This window comes from Spodoptera frugiperda, chromosome 24, assembly GCF_023101765.2.
Source record: "Spodoptera frugiperda isolate SF20-4 chromosome 24, AGI-APGP_CSIRO_Sfru_2.0, whole genome shotgun sequence".
In the NCBI taxonomy this organism is placed as follows: domain Eukaryota; kingdom Metazoa; phylum Arthropoda; class Insecta; order Lepidoptera; family Noctuidae; genus Spodoptera; species Spodoptera frugiperda.
This window is the reverse complement of record NC_064235.1, coordinates 624,341-646,452: the sequence shown is the minus strand read 5'-3', so window position 1 is coordinate 646,452 and position 22,112 is coordinate 624,341. Positions and strand designations below refer to the sequence as shown.

At 38.8% G+C, this 22,112-nt stretch overlaps 1 protein-coding gene across 1 annotated transcript; it reads right to left on the bottom strand.

The window, feature by feature from the left end:
* Positions 1–73: 73 nt before the first annotated feature.
* LOC118278601 (galectin-4) lies at positions 74–21,959 on the bottom strand. The gene is made up of 8 exons (XM_050703773.1): positions 21,743–21,959; positions 18,378–18,466; positions 17,067–17,274; positions 15,992–16,132; positions 15,515–15,593; positions 4,937–4,962; positions 3,742–3,900; positions 74–880 (listed from the first exon to the last, which is right to left on the bottom strand). The coding sequence occupies exons 1-8, from the start codon at positions 21,764–21,766 to the stop codon at positions 821–823; spliced, it is 786 nt and encodes a 261-aa protein (XP_050559730.1). The 5' UTR covers positions 21,767–21,959; the 3' UTR covers positions 74–820.
* Between the last annotated feature and the right edge of the window lie 153 nt (positions 21,960–22,112).

The window sequence follows — 22,112 nt, the reverse complement described above, 5'->3', positions numbered from 1 at the left end:
ATACGCACGATGCGACAGAGACAGTGAAAGAGCTCTTTCATAACAACTCAAGCGTAGATATTTTTGTATGAAAAAAAAAATTACTCATAATCAATAATTTATATTCACTATTGTAATCTTCAAACACAACACTACCTCCCATTAAAGCCGTGGCAGATACTTTTAGAACGCCTTATATGTAAAAATCAATTGCTGTTCGTTAGTCTCGCTAAAACTCGAGAACGGATGGACCGATTTGTCAACGAAAGATGATTTGTGTACGAAGTTTGCCGAGTCAACTAGTAAATAAGTAAATAAATAGTGGACGAAAGATTATTATAAGCTTTTTTGTGTCTTGTGTCGTGGGTGCGTTTATCATACACACTATGGGGGACATCCATTAATTACGTCACACGTTAACGGGGGTAGGGGGATTGACGAAGTGTGACTTTATATGACAAGGGGGCGGGAGGAGTCTTTAATAGTCTTCAAAATAACGTCACATTTCGATTATTATAATGAAACTGTTAAAACACGAACTTGGAACTATTAATTATCGAAAAGTTCTAGATGTAAAATTAGAAAATGTGACGTCACACTAGGGAGGGGGGGTCTCACAATTGTGACAAGGACGGGGGAGAGGGTCAAATATTATGAAATTTGTGTGACGTAATTTATAGATGGCTCCTATCCATAAATTTCCAAAAAATCTGTTTCCCCCCTTAAACACTAATCTAATCGACCTACCAGCCACTCAGTCGCCCTACCCAAAGTACCGTTAGTGCCACATTAGTGCCAGGCACTAGTATGGCACTAACAAGTGCCGCTACAGCTGTCTGCCTCAATCCATCCAGTCATCACCTCCGAAGTCGATGGATTCCGAAAACGAGGCAGTCTCCACCTGCAAAATAGACAAAAAACGGATTAAAAAACCTTAAGTCTTTGACTGCCAATAGAAAACTGTTGAAGGCAAATCCTCCGCTAACGTCGGTCACCGGTAACCACCACGGCGTTCAATGTGTTAAACAAGGAAACCTCCTTCTAAAATTAATGTCGAAACCTCCATTTTTTAAGTCGGGTAATATACTTAAAACCTTCTCCTAAGTTTGAAAAATACTATAGGTTCAGCTAAACGTGAGATAATCGTGCACAAACAAACATACATACAGGCAGTGCCGGCGTTAGGGGGGGGCGTGATGGGGCAATGGCCCAGGGCGACAAATTGTGGGGGCGCCAGAAAAAAATTAAAAACTGCTACTAACACTTGATATTGCTTCCCTCAAGTGGGCGCCACAATATTTTCGCCCGGGGTGTCAGTGGCCCTCACGCCGGCACTGTATACACGTCTCTGATCTCTGATCTGACCTCCTTTTTTGAAGTCGGTTAAAATTTATAAAGCGGAAGGTAAATATATGCCATGGTTACTTAGAGGTTAGGTTGACAGGTCCTCAAGCATGGTCTACATGCTGTGAAATTGAAACCTGGGGAAAGTCAAGTGCCAATGTAACTTTTTCAATATAATAACTACTTCCTATCGGCCGAAAGTAATAAATTATTTACCCGACTGCGCCAGAAGGAGGGTTATGTTTTTCGAGTGTATGTATGTATGTATGTATGTATAATTGTTTGGCACGCTCTGCAGCCTAAACGGCTTGATGGATTTTGACTTGAGAGGTGTCGTTAGATTCGTATTTACTGTGAGAGTGACACTGGATATATCAAAATGTTTAAAAAAACAAAAGGCGGATTTTTGGCGCCAAATTCTAATATTGCTCACTCTCTAGCCTGAACGACTCGATGGGTTTCAGCTTGATAGTGATCGTTTGATTCGTATTTACTGTGAGAGTGACACTAGATATATGAAAATATAATAAATAATAAAACTAAAAGAAAATAAAATAAAAAAAGTAATTTAAAAAACTAAAATCCCGACTGCGTTTCTTTATAACATGAAAATGAAAAAACCCTAAAACAAGAATACAAGAAAAATTTAAGCAGTCGGGACCCATTCTAAATATTATGAAGACTTAGTGAGGGCACATACGGCTGGCTTTCTAGAATGGGTCCCGACTCCCGACTGCTTACTTTTTTTTCCATCCAAAATTTGTGAATCAGGATCATCAGCCTATAAGTGGCCACTGCTGACCAAAGGCCTCTTTTCACACGGAGAAGGTTTGAGCATTAACCACCACGCTTGCTCAATGTGGGTTGGCGACTTCAAACTCATAATTTTTTTATTTATTTATTATACAGTTTTATTACAGTTTTAAATTGTTACAGTTTAGCTCGCCAAACTTCTCAGTTTGATCAATTAGAACGTTCCTTCACCGTTTGTCAATTTCATCCACCGTTTGTCAGATTAATGCTCAAACCTTCTCCGTGTGAGAATAGACCTTTGGTCAGCAGTGGACACTTATAGGCTGATCATGATCATAAGTAACCGAACTACGACAGATACACTACTTCCAAATCCACAAAAAATTACTAGTACCAATTTTCCGTGCATGTTAACTATTAGTGTCCGCTAATCCCCTCAATCATCAAATCCTCCTGCGTAGTCATCCATGTCTTCATACGTTTCTTCGTATTGCTGCTGCTGGTCTGCTTCTGGAGGGGGGGCTTGTGGTGGGGGCTGGCCCTAGAGGATCAGGGAGGGAGAGGGTTAGGAAGGAATTGGGATATGATGGCAAGAGGCTCACCCCCTATTACAAGGTGTGTACTTAGACTTGTGTAGCCTAAACATATAAAAATTGTAAAATTTATGCTACAGTATATGGCAATAATCTCACCCCTTATTACATGGGACTTATAACACAAATGGTGAAAAGTGTGTTTACATTGTATAGCGGCATTACGTGCCGTAATGTGCACCTCTGCCTACCCTTTCGGGGATAAAAGGCGTGACGTTGCATATTATGGGATATGATTGGTGGAAGCCAAACGCATCCACAGCAACGTAGCATAGCACATCTCTGGTGGAAAAGCACACATATGCCCGTTTTCACCAACCTGTCTCAAATTTTAAGGAACAGCTCAGCTAAGATAGGTTATACTTGACGACATTTTTTATGTTATAAGCTGGTAGACGAGCTGACGGAACACCTGATGGTAAGCGATCGCCACCACCCATAGACACTTGAAAGACCAAATGCGTTACAAGTGCGTTGCCGGCTTTTTAGGGGTTATATATTTAAGGATTGTTGGGGAATCGGAGATTGGGAAAATTAAGCCCCCGGTAACCTCATTTACACAACGCAAGCGTTGTTTCACGTCGGTGTACTGCTCGGCCGTGGTATCATTTAAGTCGAGCTGGCCCAGCAGTGCCGAAGCATGGCTCTCCCACACTTAGCACACTTGTTTTTTACCAAACTACTTATAAGTGACACCTAATGATACTGGTAGAAGTAAGGGGTTCGTTTAGGTGGTGCGTCACACTGAACGAATTATAGTTAAGAGCTGTAGGTCTATTCCGGTTCTCGAATGCGAAGTTTCGTTTGATCTTCGGCCGTAGGTTTTATTGATTTACTAATGAAATTCAAATCAAAACCTATTTATTTATCTTCATTTCATTCGTTCATTTTTGTTCACGAAAGTTCGCAATAAATAGAATTGTAGTACGAAATCTGCGAAGTTTCGGACGAAACTTAGTTTTTCGTTGAATTAGAGTAGACCTCCTGGGGCCTTAGTCTGCTATTACAATAAAATTGTGTCAGAATGGACGAAAAGACCCTGGTTTAAAAGGTATAACGTTGCTCAACTTACCGCTGGTGGAGTGCTAGGGCTGTTGAACCCACCCCCCATGGCGTACCCCGCGATGCCCCCCGCGGCGAGGGCGGCAGCCCCCATGCCCACGGCCGCGCCCGTGCCCACACCGCCCCGCTGTTGGCCTTGTACTACCTGCGGCTGTGGTTGGCCACCGTACTGAAAAAAATGGGGAAAATTATCAGATCGATCTGTCTTTTTTTTATTAGAACTTATGACGGGATATTTACCACGTTTATTCACTTTGGTGATTTGTCTGCTCGTAAACACCCACCCGCATTTACTCCAGTTAATCCGTGATCATGGCGCTTGCAACAGTGCCGAAATATCGGAAACTCATCAAAGTGAATAAACATGGTAAATATCCCGTCATAAGTTCTAATAATAGTGTTAGTGACCATGTCAGTTTAAAAACTTATGTCTTTTTTTTATTGTAACTTTCGTGAGACATGCTAAATTAATTATTATGTTAGCGGCTTACTCACGTAACTGTTTGACGAGGAACTCGACTAGTTTCACGGCGTTTCGCGACAATCGCCGCGTCGTGTGTCGCGGAATGCTGCTCATGAATATGTGCCTCTAGCATGGCTTGAAACTAGTCGAGTTCCTCGTCAAACAGTTACGTGAGTAAGCCGATAACATAATAATTAAGATCGATCTGTTGTTAGAAATGGGGCAATATTGCAATAAAGGAGGATATGAAATCCTGGTCCCACCTTCCAATAGCTATGTGTGTTACATCATTGGATAGGTAATGTTGAGCTGAATAAAAGTTACTATGGCGCCAAGTTCCAAATCTTAGTCCGTTCAGAGTTATTCTTCATTAAACATGGTAGTTTTATCAGTAGCCAAGTAATGCTATTTTTACGTTATAATTACATTTGTGCTTTATACACGTATTCACTCCTTGAGGGTGGGTACACTAGGATTTTCTCCTGTGTCGTGTGTGCGTTTACAAACATACAAGTTCACATGCACTTGACACCCAGAACCTTAACAACAATTTGTTGATTACACAAAGAGTTGCTCCGTGCGGGAATTGAACCCACTACACGTTGTAGTTAGGAACTTCGATCATAGTCCAGACAACTTTGAGAACCACTACTATAGGGTATAAAACATCACGCTACGATCAGTAGATGAACAGCGAGTGAAACCGCGTGAGAGTAGCTAGTGTATAGTAAAAGTATCTCACCATTGCCCCTTGGGGTCCAACTTGACCTGTAACAAAACAACATAGTTTTAATAGTATTAAATAAATAAATAAACAATTATTTATAACATACCCTGTTAGCTAATTATTATGTTATCGGTTTACTCACGTAACTGTTTGACGAGGAACTCGACTAGTGTCAAGCCATACTAGAGGCATATATTCCTGATCAGCATTCCGCGACATACGACGCGGCGACTGTCTAACTAGTCGAGTTCCTCGTCAAACAGTTACGTGAGTAAGCCGATAACATAATTATTATTAATACCCAGTTAGTTTGGCAATTGTGTGACATACCCGGGTCACACTACAGTTTGTCTAGGGTAGGCCTTCGATAAACGTATGCGCAGTGACGTCAATTTAAGGTACGTTTTGGAGCTGTGGCCTGCCCAGCGGTTTACCGAGGCTCTGTTTCGAAAGGCAGAACTAGGAACGGGGTGGTTTTTAGACAGTAAGAGTCTGACACCCCCTCTCGCCTCGCCCAAGGTGAGAGAAGTCATTGCATGATTTTCCCCCTCAAAAAAAAAAAAAAGGTTTGATCCACCATTCCAGTAGAGGACGTCTTTCAGCCATGATTATGGTTATCACCTTTTATTTTCCGAAGAAGTTAGTGGGAATCCAAACTCACTTTATAGAAATTGGTATACAAACAGAAACTACAGAGCGTTCTCATTCTCTCACATTCTTACATCTGATGGTATACAGATACTACGTAGGTTCTTCAGGGCGCCCTCTACAGTCATTACCATTAACAGTATCCCCATAATAAAAAGATTCTCAATCCTTAATCATGTGTGAGAACTTCGAATTTCTCTGAAAATCTCTAAGAGCCTGGTCCAGGTATCGAAACCAGTACCGAACATTTGCTTGACAATCGTACTCACTAAAACAATAATTGTGGGCTCGCCTGAAGAATGGCGAGCTACTGACACAGTATACCAGCGTGAAACAACGCTTTTGTATGCAGGCAGGGGCTAATCCTTCCTTACCGCTCCGGTTTAGATTAGTCTCAGATTCGAACCAAGAGCTTACAATCTGAAGGAAATATCGGACCAAGTATTTAGACACTCTCTCTCCTTACTCAAGTCGGTACGGAAGTCAAACTATAATTTTCCCCTCTCAAAAAAGGCGAAAAAAATGAAACACAAGAAAAAAAACATGGATTTAAACATTTTTTATTAACTTTAAAATATTAAATTATGCAAAATACATACAAAGACTAATTAATACAACAGTTTTTTAATTTAATTTATTACATTTTAAATGCAAACATTACATTTATGTGGAGACTAAATGAAAAAAAGAGCGTACATAAACATTGGGACGTTAATAACTTTTCATTTAATTTTAATAAACGTGAAATAAGAGAAAAATTCACAAAAAAAACACATTTCTAAATGCCAACAAGTAAATGCGTTTCAAAATTCGTTTTAAAAAAGAAAAAAACATTTACGTACGACTATTTTAAAAACATATACCTTTTCGATTTATCTTTCTCAATTTATTTAATACATGATTATAAAAAAACAAACACCCTAGTATCCGAAAGGGGCGGAGCGATGTGCTTCATACATTTTCGAAAAAAAAAACAACCTTCCTGTTTCCATTACTTTTTTTGTTAAGAAAAAAAAAACTAGAAACTAGGTACCTACATTTAAATTTTGATTTAATCAAAATCTTGTTTAGCTACCCTTTTTTACTGAACACTGTCTGTACCCTTAGTACGAGTTTGCAATCGATAAAGTAATCAATCAGAATACACTTGAAAAAACCAACCAATCAATACAAAAAAGTAATTTAAACGAGAGCGCGTTCTGCACTCGGATTGGTTGGTTTATTCCAGCCGGCCAATTCCCGGCAAGTACCCATAGTACAAGTTTGCTTTACGTTGAACGAAAATGAATCAAAAGCGCGTTCTGCGCTCTGATTGACTAATCAGAGCACAGAACGCGCTCTCTTTTCGATCTCGTTAAACGTAAAACAAACTCGTACTAAGCCGTAACCTGGCGCCCGTATGTAGCCTGGCGCCCCTTTGTATAACCGGGCGCCCTCTGTATAAACTGGCGCCCTCTGTATAAACTGGCGCCCATCTGTAGACTGGCGCCCCTCTGTATCTTGACGCTACTCTGTAACTTGGCGCCCCTCTGTAACTTAACCCCGTTGTTATCTGGCGCCGCTCTTTAATAACTCTATAACCTAGCGCCCCTGTGAAACCTGGCACCTCTCTTTCACCTGGCGCCCCTCTGTAACCTAGCGCCCTAGTCTTGCCTACTTTATCTCAGGCATAATACATCTCTGTATAACAGTGTTCAAAACAAAAAAAAATCTAGTTATAAGTCTTCAACCAACCTAGTTGGGTAAAGACTGATAGAAAAATGTATGAAGCACATTATAATAGGAGAAATTTTTGGCTTAATGGGACGTTATACTTAAAGCTAAGTGTAAAACAACTGTTTCTGCTCACCCCACTGGAGTTTTATTGAAGGAACATCGTATGACTGTATCATGTGAGGTTGATACTGTATTAATTTAACTTTCGTGAGACATACTAAATTAATTATTATGTTATCGGCTTACTCACGTAACTGTTTGACGAGGAACTCAATTAGTTTCAAGCCATGCTAGAGGCTATGTTCATGTCGGACTCGACCTAGTGGGTGGCACGAAATTAGTCTAGTTTTTTTTTTTTTCGCAAACGAGCAGACGGTTCGCCTGATGGTAAGCCCATGGACACTCGCAGCACTAGAGGCGTCACAGATGCGTTGCCGGCTTTTTAAAAAGGAGTACGCTCTTTTCTTGAAAGTTTGAAGGTCGTATCGGTTCGGAAATACTGCCGACGACAGCTCATTCCACATTTTTTTTTTACAATTCATCAAAAGCAATTTTAATTTTTCAAGTTTCATATCAATAACCTTTTAAAATGATTTTATATTAATACAGCACCAACTCAACATAACACAGTCAATTCTATATACCATAAAAACGTTACATTTCAAAAAAACGACCAAACCATAAGAAATATAAAAAAAAAACTGCCAAAAAGAGCATTTTTCATAAGTTTCATATATCGCGTGGCCAAACAGACAAACAGCGTAACACTATAAATATAAAAAATGCAATGAAAAAAAAAACATAACTAAAAAAAAGAAAAAAATAAGTAGTATTCTTAATACTACTTTTGGTCACGTGAAAAAAAAAACAAAAAAAAGGTAATAAAAAAAAATTGTGTGTGATTACATGTTACATACAAAAATAGGGGTAGATGACTAATTTTCATTTCAATGTCCGTCTTGTAGATTATTTTAAAACATTACACACGTATTTTTTATTTTCTCACGGAAACAAATACTTTCGAAGATATATCGATTTGAAATATCGCGTGACGTCACTTTAGAGTACGTTTTATACGTAGAAATCACGTAAATCGTTTTATCTAAGTATTGTTATCTTATATGACAAAATAAAAACATACGTGTCTAATATTGTTTCATTACCTAACTGACGGACTAAATAGATGTTTAATTTTCATACCCCGTCATCATTATATTTTGAGAAAACAATGCAAGAAATTCGAGGCTGATTCTGGATGTTTTTCCACCAAAGATGTGCTATGCTACGTTGCTGTGGATGCGTTTGGCTTCCACCAATCATATTCATTGGTACACATAGCTTAGTACTAGTGGAAACGGGTTCAACTAAGCTATCTTTATACGGAAAGATCCATGCTATGGATGACTTCCCTACTATCGATACATCGCATACTCGAGCTGCGCATCTTCCTCGCACAGCTACATAACTTAGTATCAGTAGAAACGGTCACATAGTTTCACAGCTTAGCTATTACATCTTCGCAGCATAGCTACATAGCCCATCTCTGGTGGAAAAGCACCCAAAAACAAAAATACCTTTAGAGATTCTAGTGACAATTATTATCTTGTTTACAAAATCAATTTTTGGACTAACATTTACTATTTTCACCAACTACTCCTAAATTTTAAGGAATCTGAAGCTAAGATAGGTGACATTCATCGACTCACCTAACAGTACCTTTAGTACAAGTCTGTTTTACGTCACGCCTTTTATCCCCAAAGGGGTGGGCAGAGGTGGCTACAATGTACACACACTTTTCACCATTTGTGTTATAATTCCCATGTAATAGGGGTGAGCCTATTGCCATATACTGGGCACGATTCAAGACTCCGTGCTACCACTGAGAAATTTTCGAAAACCGAAAAATCCCAGTCGTACTTTGCTTTATAAAATGACAGAGATAGCACGATATTTAAGTAAAACTTAAAATTGAGTAGCATTTCAGTATTCGGGCGTTAGTGACATTTATTTAAGTGATGGTTTAAAAGTGGTTGGTGAAAACAGTCGTTAGTTTATAAACAATTTAGTGCCAATACAGCGTTGTGTTAAGTATTTCATTACATTGTTATACAAATCCCTCTATTCCATTCAAAGATTAAGACACCACTGACAAACGGTGAAGGAAAACATCGTGAGGAAACCTGGGCTTATAATTTCTAATTATAAGTTTGAAATCGCCAACCGGCATTGGGCAAGCGTGGTGATTAATGCTCAAACCTTCTCCGTGTGAGAAGAGGCCTTTGGTCACTTATAGGCTGATGACAGTGACAGTGTGATCTTCAAGTAAATTAACAAGAGTGAGGATTGTAACTATTAGGTAGTTTCCTTAGTCAAAAATAAATAATATCGACATTTCAAGACAAAAAAAACTCAAAAATAATCACACTTTCATTCATAGATTTGATGATCTACTTAATTTTTTCTAGAAATAAGTCTGCTATTTGACATAAAAATCTGACTTTTTTATGGTAAAAGCCGGTAAACGAGCAGACGGATCACCTGATGGTAAGCGATCGCCGCCGCCCATGGACACTTGAAACACCTAGACCTGATGACGTCATAATAAAGTATTTCATACAAATTTCATAGAAAATATTGTTTTTTGACGTTTCGAAAAAAGGATTGAATTTGACTAGTAGGAAACTAGCCTTACAGCCTTTTTTACATTTGATGGGTCGACGTTTGGCCGCTATCTCGCCTGATGGTAAGTGATGATGCGGCCTACGATGGAGCACGTCTGCCCATAAGCAAACCTATTCAAGTACGATTGTATGTTTGTATGTAAAGAAAATTAATACGAATAGAGGGAGTTATATAACAAAGTAATTTCTGAATAAGTAAATTAGTTTTCCTTTATCTCTTCTTATTTTAAAAGGCACCTGAAATAGAGAAAACAAGCCAATTGTTAATATCTGTATAACCAATAGGAGTAGATGACTAATTTCTATTTCAATGTCCGTCTTGTAGATTATTTTAAAACATTACACACGTATTTTTTTATTTTCTTACGGAAACAAATACTTTCGAAGATATATCTATTTGAAATTTGAATATCAATGTAACGTCACTTCTAGGTACGTTTTATACGTAGAAATGAGGTATTTGCTCCCACTCCTAAACATTGATTCGTTTTATCCAAGTATTGTTATCTTATATGACAAAATAAAAAAATACGTGTCTAATATATTTTCATTACCTAACTGACGGACTAAATAGATTTTTAATTTTCATAAAAAATATTGCACTAGTAGTGGCAAATTTCACCAAAGTTGGTCGCATTTAATAAGGATCTTAAAATGGTTTCTTTGCCAATCACCTGGTGCCATTTATATGTCGATTTCAGGGACATATATATGTATATATGACATTGTTAGACTCTATATTAAAATTATCGCATTTTCTAAGCCCAGGTATCGAACCCAGTACCATTTCACTTATTAAACAGACACTATAAAATTGTATACTAACATTTTAACTGCTAAAATTATTAATCTTTGATAGGCTAACACAACGTCACGCCTTTTATCCCCGAAAGGGTAGACAGAGGTGCACATTATGGCACGTAATGCCGCTATACAATGTACACCCACTTTTCACCATTTGTGTTATAAGTCACATGTAATAGGGGGTTTGATAGACTAACTAAAGAAATAACTACAATTTTCAAAGACTAACGGCATTGTCTAGGTTTTAAGCTAAAGTACTAAATTTTATTGTAACTTTCGTGAGACATACTAAATTAATTATTGTATGTTATCGGCTTACTCACGTAACTGCTTAAATTTCCGCAGCATTCTGCGACCCACAACGCAGCGATTGTCGCGGAATGCTGCTCATGAATATGAGCCTCTAGTATGGCTTGAAACTAGTTGAGTTCCTCGTCAAACAGTTATATAGCCGATAACATATAATAATAAAGTACTAAATATATATAAAGCTATATACCTGTATTACATCGCTGCTCTACGGTAAGGGGATCAGTAGTAGCCTGCGTCAAACAAAAACATACGGGCTTAAATAAAATATAGCATTTGCAAATAAAATGTATATATGTAAACAATTTTGTGTATAAATATAAATACATATTATATGGTGTAAACGGAACGCTCCCGAAAAACACTACAAATCATTTTTTGTTTTTATAATTTTAATCGTTTTTGTTTTCGTATTATTCATGCAATATCAGCCTTGTTGATTGCAACTATTATTACAAAAATTAAGCATTTAATTCCTTATTGTTTTTAAAATAAACCTCGTTTTTTACCATCACCTGATTTCAGCGTTTGGGAGCTAAAAGTGTATGTTGGAAATTATGTTTTTGCAACAATTACTCCCACGTTTTTTGAAATACAGTAGAAGCTCCTTATTCGTTCCGTATATACAACATGATTATTATGTATGCAAGTAAAAATACCAATCATTCTAAAATGGAAGCATTTAAATAATAATATGAATTATGTAATTAATTCTTAAGATCTCATTGTGGCTTAAGTAATTTGCCGAGGTAAAATTTTATCTTTGTTAATCCGCGATTATCTAGCGGTTAGCTGAACCAATTTTGATACGGGTTTCAGAAAAATAAATTTTATATTTGGGAACAAAGTTTAGTATATTAACCTACAATAAAAGAGGAGGTGGGTGTTAGATTTTTTATCGTATTTTTAAGGGATACTAGCAGACGGATCACCTGATGGCAATCGGCGGATCAGAATAGGGGTAGATTACGGTCTGGAAAATCCTTTTATCCCACGAGAACGCAGGCAAATCCACGGGCAGAAGGTATATTTAACATTCCAGTTATTGGGGGTACGTGGAGGTCAGTATGTACTATGAAGGTATGAATCGAAGTTCACCTTGACCTTAGAGAGTAACTCGGTAACCAAGGTCACACGAGGCTAGACGAACACTAACTAAGGATCGATAACTTATACGTTAAATGTATAGGAAAGTTACCATCAGCTTTTATTAAAAAAAAATAGTACAGCCTTTTATCCCCGAAGCGGTAGGCAGAGGTGCACATTACGGCACATAATGCCGCTATACAATGTACACCTACTTTTCACCATTTGTATTATAAGTTCCATGTAATAGGGGGTGAGCCTATTGCCATATACTAGGCACAATTCCAGACTCCGTGCTACTATTGAGAAATTTTCGAAAAACCGAAAAAGCAAGCAGCGCTGTTGCCGGGCTTTGGGGGTTAAGAATTTGAAGATTGTTGAGGAAAATTGGGGAGTAATTGGGCCTCCGATAACCTCACTCACATAACGAAACACAACATAAGCGTTGTTTCACGTCGGTTTTCTGTGAGTCTGTGTTGAAGCATTGCTCTCTCACAATTAAACGTTTATTTTTCTTTAAAATATGACGCCTTTTAAAACCCGAAGGAATAGGCAGAGGTATACAAACTAACATCTACTTTTCACCAGTTAGCTTATCGTCATATACAGCCACCACCAGTATCATAAAACCCGAAAAGCAACCTATAATACTTTGCCGGATCTGGGAATCGAACCCTGGTCACCTTGCTCAGGACCAATACCAGGTGGGTTTACAAACATACAAATTCACATACACATGACACCCAGACCCGAAACAACATTTTTTAAAAAAAAAAACGTTGCTCCACATTAGGATTTTCTCATGTGTCGTGGGTAAGTTTACAAACATACAAGTTCACATACACATGACACCCAGACCCGAAACAACAATTTGTGGATCACACAAAGAGTTGCTCCGTGCGGGAGTCGCCCGCTACACGTTATACGGCAGCCGGTTGCCCAGCCACCGCGCCAACCGTGCAGTCATGTCCCATTAAATCAGTTTTTTTATACATTTGAATAAAATTTTGAAAATATAATACAAAGCATATTGCAATCCCAAGCCAATAAGTAAGTATTAGTAGTATTAACAAACATTTAAGAATGCTTTTCCACCAAAGATGTGCTATGCTACGTTGCTGTGGATGCGTTTGGTTTCCACCAATCATATTCATTGGTACACATAGCTTATTATTGGTGGAAACGAACTCAGCTAATCTATGTTTTTATATCGAAAGATGCGTGCTATAAATGGGCTCGAGCTGCGCATCTTCCTCGCACAGCTACATAGCTTAGTATCAGTGGAAACGGTCACATAGTTTCACAGCTTAGCTAGCATAGCTACATAGCACATCTCTGATAGAAAAGCACCCTTAAGGTTAGGAAAGTAGTCAGTTTTTAAGAACCTAATGAATTAGGTTTAATAAGCACTTAATAAATTTCATATATTTTTGACACGACACAAAATGCTTGACACAAAGCTAGCCACATACACACACATATCTCAATAACAAACGACATATATATGTATACATAATATACAATAAAATAAAGAAATTAATGAAAAAAAACTATATATTTACAAATAAAAGGTAGTACTTACCTTTTTATTCGATATTAGTATAAAAATATAAAATAAACACTCGCGTTATCTTTAAAAATCATTTAAAAAACATTGTTTATAATTATTTAATATAAAAAAAGGATTTTATGAGAAATTGAGCCGTTAACAAAGTCATATCATATAGGAATGTACACTTTGGAACGAGCAAATAGCTTCAGTAAAAGACTGACTGACAGACAGACATATCATAATATGCGTAAATCAACATATCTAGCCTAATTAATAAAATTGTCTGTTTGTAATATTGAAATAACCATAAAATAAATTATTTTGTCTGTCTGTCTATTTCTTGTTATTATTGTTTTGGTTAATCTCTGAAATTGCTAGACCGATTTTGATAGGACTTTTATTGGCAATTAGCTGATATACTACAGAGTAACTTTAGTTTGAAATGAAAATCACAAACCCAAATAAGGTATGTCAAAGTAATTATTCTACGTGGACGAAGTCGCGGGCAACAATTAAGTAGTTAGTTATTCTAGTTCTTATAATAAAAATATGAAAAATTAAAGTACTTGTTGTCAAAAAATATGTATTTTATACATCCTAACATATTGTACATTTAATATTTGTATATACATAAAGGCGTTTATATAGGGTGACTGGTAATTAGTGAACGATATTTAAACACGTGATTGTACTCATGATTACAAACAAGTTTTCCTAAGACACTGTTTTTGTATACTCATTAGTTTTATTTTTATCGCAATAATAAAACAACTAAATTCCATTAGCACGCGCGCGTACAGTTTCGAAGTACCTACTAGTCTTCCGATAACGCGGGCGCGGGCGCCTCGCTGCTAACAGCTGATCATGCGAAACTACGCGCGCGCGAAATTTTGTTATTTTATTATTGTGATAAAAATAAAACTAATGAGTATACAAAGAAAGTTTCTTTGGGAAAGTTGTTTGTAATCATGAGTACAATCACGTGTTTAAATATCGTTCACTAATTACCAGTCACCCTATGTACTAGGAGGAGCTTATATACTTCTTATTTATTATATACCACGGATATAAAGCATGCAATACATGCAGGAATTAGGAAGATCCTAAAGTTAGTTTATTAATAATATTTTATTTACAGCGGTTACGGAGAAAATACCAGCGTTATAAAGCTCATAAATACAACATCACGCTTCATAAGCCCCGACAGACTAGGCAGACAGGTATAATATCAACACCTACTAACAATAAATAATATTTTTTCAACTTTATACTTATGTATATACCCAAGTAACAACCAAATACTACTAAAATGAAAAAAGCAACGTCAGGCCTTTTATCCCTGAAGGGGTAGGCAGAGGTGCACATTACGGCACGTAATGCCGCTATACAATGTACACCCACTTTTCACTATTTGCGTTATTTATAAGTCCCGTGTAATAGGGGATGAGCCTATTGCCATATACCAGGCACTATTCCAGACTCTGTGCTACTACAGAAAAAAATCGAAAAGCCGAAATAACCCCAATATTAATAATATTATGCATGTATTATACATATAAACCTTCCTCTTGAATCACTCTATCTATTAAAAAAAAACCGCATCAAAATCCGTTGCGTAGTTTTAAAGATTTAAGCATACAAAGGGACATAGGGACAGAGAAAGCGACTTTGTTTTATACTATGTAGTGATTTAGTAGTATTTGGTTATTAATTCTTACCCATAAAGAACCATAGGCCTATGCAAAGCTCCCAATACTAGAGTATCTAAGATATATGTAGGGGGGAGGGGGGGCTTACCTTGGGGTGCTCCGCCGTAGCCGGGGGCTCCGTATGCCGGTGGTGGGGCGCCGTACGCGCCGTACGCTGGTGGTCCAGACTGAAAAACACGTACAAATTTGTGTTAAAATTTAGAATTACTTGATTTTGTTAATGATTACCAGATTGCTCCATCCCAATAACCACCTGATGGTAAGTCAGCGACTTTAAAAAAAAACGTTTCCCTTTGCTCCCGTGTCGTGCGTGCATTTACAAACATACAAGTTCACATACATATGACACCCAGACCCGGGACAACAATTTGTGAATCACACAGTGTCGTTCCGTACAGGAATCGAACCCGTTGCAGCGTGATAGCTATCGCGCGAACAGTGTAGTCCTTTGACATGACAGTTCGCACGTTTGTAATCCAATCTCCAATTGCTTACCATCAGGTGATCTGCTCGTTTACCGGCCAGTCAGGTGAAGTCAGGTCAGTTCTGATGGTCTGTTCCTTACCATGTACATCTGCTGCGGGGGCTGCGCTCCTTCGAAGGCGATCAGCTGGATCATGACGTCGCCGTCCACCGTGATGTGCGAGATCCTCTGGAACGGGATGCGGTGCGGGAACTCGCAGAAGTGGACTCCGTTCACTGCCACCTGGTGGGGGGTTACTAATATTAATAATTATATCTATACAAATACTATTGTTAATAATATGGCAATGTTTATACATATGACTAGGTTGTCTGCAGTGCAAATTTATTATGTTTTATTGTTGGTCACACTGATGTGTTCTGTTTTTATTCGTTTGTTCTTTGTTTTACATTGATATATTCTGGAAAAATGTCAAATGTGTGCTGTGTAACTCAGATGAGAAATTATTAATAAAGTTCCACTAGATCTGCCTATCTTTGTCTCAAAAACAACAACTATCTTCTGCCAGCTTTGTCTCATTTCCGTGGAATAAAAAGTAACTTATCACCCAAGTCAGCTCATACCCTGTCTGTATACCAAATTTCATCAAAATCCGTTCAGTAGTTTCAACGTGATTGATGGCAAACATCCAAACAAACGTTTAGAAAACCTGGGCTGTTTTCGAGGGTGGTAAAACCGATGGTATTGTCAAAATGGCTGCTCGCTGCTCGAATTTAATTCAAGAACTAGGTCTCAATTTTTGTGTTGAATAGTCCATTTATCGGGGAAGGCTATATGCAATAATTGATTGGCCTAAAAGCTTATGACACGATTAAGGTATACCTAACTATTATTTATTAAGCATGCTATTGACTGCCTCATTGGTCGAATGGTCACAAGTGCGACTGCCGGACAAGAACACTCGGGTTCAATTCCCGGGTCGGGCAAAATATTACTACCTTTTTCGGTTTTTCAAAAATTTCTCAGTAGTAGCACGTAGTCATGTCCAGTATATGACAACAGGCTCACCCCCTATTACATGGGACTTATAACACAAATGGTAAAAAGTAGGTATACATTGTATAGCGGCATTACGTGCCGTAATGTGCATCTCTGCCCCTTCGGGGATAAAAGGCGTGACGTTACATGATGATTAATCAGCAGTATCAGCACATACCTTCAAAGACTGCGGTTCGCAAAGAATAAGAGCCTCGAAGGAGTCTCCCCTGCTGAGCGGCATGCCCCCGTTGGTCTCCTCGACCCCCCAGTTCATGGCGGTCAGGTGGTTGCGCACCACGCACATCTCCACGAAGCGGAAGTTCAGGTGCAGGGCGATGTCGTCGCGAGGGTCCGTGTTGGGGCCGCACTGGAAGTTGATCGCGAACCTGAGGGCAAAGGATATCATCAGCATGATGAGAGGCATATTAAAGCTACAGAAGTTAAAACCAGGAGTAGGAACGGGGTGGTTTCCAGTCAGTGAGAGTCTGACACTCCCTCTCGCCTCGCCCAAGACGGGAGAAGTCCATACCATACCTTTTTTTGAGGGGCGAGACTGAGTGCACGGTTGGTGCGGTGGAAGGGCAACTGTAATTGGCAATTGGGCCTCCGGTATCCTCACTCACACAACGCAAGCGTTGTTTCACGTCGGTTTTCTGTGAGGCCGTGGTATCACTCCGGTCGAGCCGGCCCAGCAGTGCTGAAGCATGGCTCTCCCACCCATGGCAACTCTTTGTGAGATCCACAAACTTTGTTTTGAGTCTGGGTGTCATGTGTATGTGATTTTTTTTTTAACGTTGCCCAACACTAGGATTTTCTCCTGTGTCGTGGGTGCGTTTACAAACATACAATTTCACATGCACATGACACCCAGACCCGAAACAACAATTTGTGGATTACACAAAGAATTGTTCCGTGCGGGAATCGAACCCGCTACACTTTGCACGGCAGCCAGTTGCCCAGCCACCGCGCCAACCGTGCAGTCAAACTTGATATTGCATGTTTGTCGCACATACGACACAGGAGAAAATCCTAGTGTAGGGCAACATAGAGAAAAAATAAATAAAAGTGTGACCTAGGCAACCTCATAGGCGCTCCTAATTTATTTTGCCGTCGCCGTCACTGTTTAAGTGTGGGAGAGCCATGCTTCAGCACTGCTGGGCCGGCTCGACCGGAGTGATACCACGACCGAGCAGAAAACCGACGTGAAACAACGCTTGCGTTGTGTTTCGTTGTGTGAGTGAGGTTACCGGAGGCCCAATTCCTCCCTTCCCAATCTTCCCCATCCCCGATTCCCGAACAACAACCCTTAAATTCCTAACTCCCAAAAAGCCGGCAACGCACTTGTAACGCCTCTGGTGTTTCAATTGTCTATGGGCGGCGGCGATTGCTTACCATCAGGTAATACGTCTGCTAGATTATCGACTTGTTTCATAAAAAAAAAAAATGTTCCAGCCTTAAAATAAGGCATGTTTACCTACTATGGACTTACCTCTGTGCGCCGGGAGGAGTGTTGCCCTGGATCCTGATCATGCGGCCGGGGTACATGCCCGCGGGGATGGGGTGCACGCATGGTATTACCTGGAAAGGTGGAAAACACATTTAGTTAAGTAGTAATAAAAAGTATAACCAACCGGCCTATTTGGAAGTCTTTGGGGGAGGCCTATGTTCAGCAGTGGATGTCTTATGGCTGATATGATAATGAAAAAGTATAATGACAGAAGAGGACCTGAATCCCTCTTTTTAAGGGAGGAAAATTATCTAATGACCTCTCGCCTTTGGCGAGGCAAGAGGGAGTGTCAGACTCTTACTGACTAAATACCACCCTGTTCCTACTCCTGCTTTTCGAGTTGGAGCCCCGGTACACCCACTAAGTAGTCCGCAGCTCCGGAGCACCTGGATCCCTTAGCAGTGTGTTCTTGTAATTCAGAATAATGTACCACTGTTCCATATTTCACCCCGACCTCGTCACCCTGACCTCGTCGTCCCGTTTTGGCGTGAATGAGTAACAAACATACACACAAACACAAACTTGCGCATTTATAATAACAGAAAGATACATAGACGTGGCCATTAGACTATGAGGGTACTTTCCCACCAGAGATGTGCTATGTACCTATCCTACGAAAATGTAATAGCTAAGCTGTGAAACTATGTGACCGTTTCCACTGATACTGAGCTATGTAGCTGTGCGAGGAAGTTGCGCAGCTCGAGTATGCGATGTATCGATAGTAGGGAAGCCATCCATAGCACGCATCTTTCCATATAAAAAACATAGCTTAGCTGAGTCCGTTTCCTAAGCTAAGCTATATGTACCAATGAATATGATTGGTGGAAGACAAACGCATCCACAGCAACGTAGCATAGCACATCTCTGGTGGAAATTAATACTAGACTATAATACATGAGTCATCAAGAAATAATTGCCGCTATGGTAGTAATATTACACATATAGAGGTAATTCTATACAGAAATAAATTTGTTTTTACATATTTCTCCTTTTGGAAATACCTTGAGGATAAAATTAATAATGTAATAGTCATTCATATTAAACCTATGACGTCAAATACTACCTCGGTGCGAATGATGCCCAAACCTGACTGCTGAGGAAGATTCATTTCCCCAATATGGACGAGGATAATAGGATCATTTTTGAAGTTCCCAGAAACACGCCCAGAGTTTGCCGGTAAACGAGCAGACGGATCACCTGATGGTAAGCAATCACCGTCACCTATAGACACCCGAAACACCGAAGGCGTTACAAATGCGTCGCCGGCATTTTGGGGGTTAGGAATTTAAGGGTTGTTCGAAAATCGGGGATTGGGCCTCCAGTAACCTCACTCACAACGCAAGCATTGCTTCACGTCTGTTTTCTGTGAGAGTGTGGTATCACTCCGGTGTGGTGTTTCGGGTATCCATGGGCAGCGGCGATTGCTTACCATCAGATAATCCATCTGCTCGTTTACCAGCTTATACTAAAAACACTCATTCTTCGGTACTACAGTATCACAGGATAATTGGTTATATTTTATAGCACCCAAGCAAAGTCAAGACAAACCAATTTACATTAAACCTAACAGATTGAAATTAAAAACTTAATTCAAGCACCAACTCCAATATTTGTATACCGTCACAATTATAAATAGACATACATATATGTAGTGAGTCATTCCAACTAGTATAATATATGTAAAGAAATATGTATGTATGTACACATGTGTTTGTATCATTGAATAATATATTATTTAGGTAGACAACAGAGCTGTGGATAATAGTATTGCATAATACTTGATTGTAGTTGTAACCAGCATTGAGCACATCATCACATCACATCATCAGCCTATAAGTGGCCATTGCTGACCAAAGACCTCTTCTCAGGCAGAGGTTTGAGCATTATTCACCATGCTTGCTCAATGCTGCATCGTGATGGCCCATTGATTTAAGAAGCCCGCTTCTTATGCATGAGAACACAGGTTTGAAACCCACCAACAGCAAGTACCAATGTAACTTCTTCCAAGTTATATATACTTTCTAAGATTATTTAGACACCACTGACAACTGGTGAAGGTAAATTATTAGTTTGAAATCGCCCACCCGCATTGAGTAGTGGCCACTTATAGACTGATAGTGGAAGCATATTCAGGATCACCCTGGAAAAACTAGTATGATCCATACATTTCTTTTTTCTTGTGTCATAGGTGTGTTTACTTTAACTAAATAACATGCACCTTTATCTACTTCTGTTTTAAAAAAATATGTTTTTAAAAACAACTGATATAATGGTCAGCCCTCATTATGTTCATGTTGTTTGTCTTCTCTTCATGAGTTTATGACTTGATTTTTTTGTAAAGTTCATTGGGGGTTGGAGAGTGACATACATAGGCTACTTTACGTCTCTTTCTAACTCCCTACTTTCCTAAATTGTGGGGTAGAAGATTGTACGGAACATAATGCAATGTTCAAGATAGAGAAAGCTAAAAATGTTTATGTGTACTATTTTATTTTGTAACAAAAAAATCAGGTAATATATTTTTTGGAAACCCTTAAAAAAGCGCATGAAGCCACAGGCGGAAAGTTAGTCAAAAAAATAAAACTATCATATCTGATCTGCCTACCCAAATAAACAGAAAGGTTTAAATATCATCACAAATTAAGGCTAAGAAAGTGCAAAAAACGTGCATAGGTTAATTCAATTCAAATTGGTTGAAATAGACAAAAGTCCTATGTTTTTCTATAATGATGTAATCAAGTACCTATGTCCATTTGAATGATATCTGCACACCAGTGTGTGCAAATGTGGCTAGGAATATTTATAGTAATCTTTACAATAGTAGTTAGTTATTATTGGAATTCCTAGCCAGGATTACATTTTCGATTTTCTTATTGGAAACTACATTTAATATGCAAATTATACATCAGTTTTCAACTTTCGTACGTAAAGAATGTACACACGCCTAGGATAAGAATATAAATAGGTGAATTATAGACGTTTTCGATTAAAAATAGCTATAGTAACGCGAAAATTTAAGCGACAACTAATTTTTTTGCTCGTACAGTCAGTATTTTTCTAGGTAACGCCTTGAGAAATGAGGAAAATACGGTACTATACGAGAATAACGTGAATTGTTGCCGCCGCATTATGCAAAGACCTTGGAAAACGGCAAAATACCAACGAATACTAATTTTTATCGCCGTAAAAGGGGCATGCTAACGTCGTTTCATTTTATCATTGTATTTACACACTACCTCTCGTAACTAAGCGCACCAAATTGTCCTAAATACCCTTGAAAATGTATAAAATGCCGCATTGCAATGGCATCGTTCGTAACTACACAGAATAAAGTAAAAAAAACTCACGGGATTGTAGATTGGAGCAGCCATTTTATATTCGGTGTTATTTGCGGCGGCAAATCCAGAAACTGATATTACAATGCTAACACAACGCTTTTTGGCGGATTACACTTAAATACTAAGCGTTAGCGGATACGCCTAGCGCAATAATATTACGCGATTCAATTGAATCAATTTCTTTTAGTGCGTCATACGTCATATGACGGTAGATCAAGGCTGAGGGATGGGCACAGCTCCGTTAAGCAGACAGGTAATCGTTAAATAACGAAGTCTCTGCCGTTAACGATTTAACGTAAGTAGCAACGAATTGACGTTATTGACGTGATTTTGACTGAAGATAGTAGCGCCGGAGAGTGAGATGGGCTATAAAATGTAA

What these genes read in the sequence shown, in the direction of transcription:
- LOC118278601 (XM_050703773.1), bottom strand. Translation starts at nt 21,766, where the DNA reads ATGGCTGCTCCAATCTACAATCCC. An exon ending in CCCCGCAGCAGATGTACATG is followed by an intron (nt 15,594 to 15,991) that starts GTAAGGAACAGA and finishes CGTGTTTTTCAG; the next exon opens with TCTGGACCACCAGCGTACGG. An exon ending in TTGGACCCCAAGGGGCAATG is followed by an intron (nt 3,901 to 4,936) that starts GTGAGATACTTT and finishes CATTTTTTTCAG; the next exon opens with TACGGTGGCCAACCACAGCC.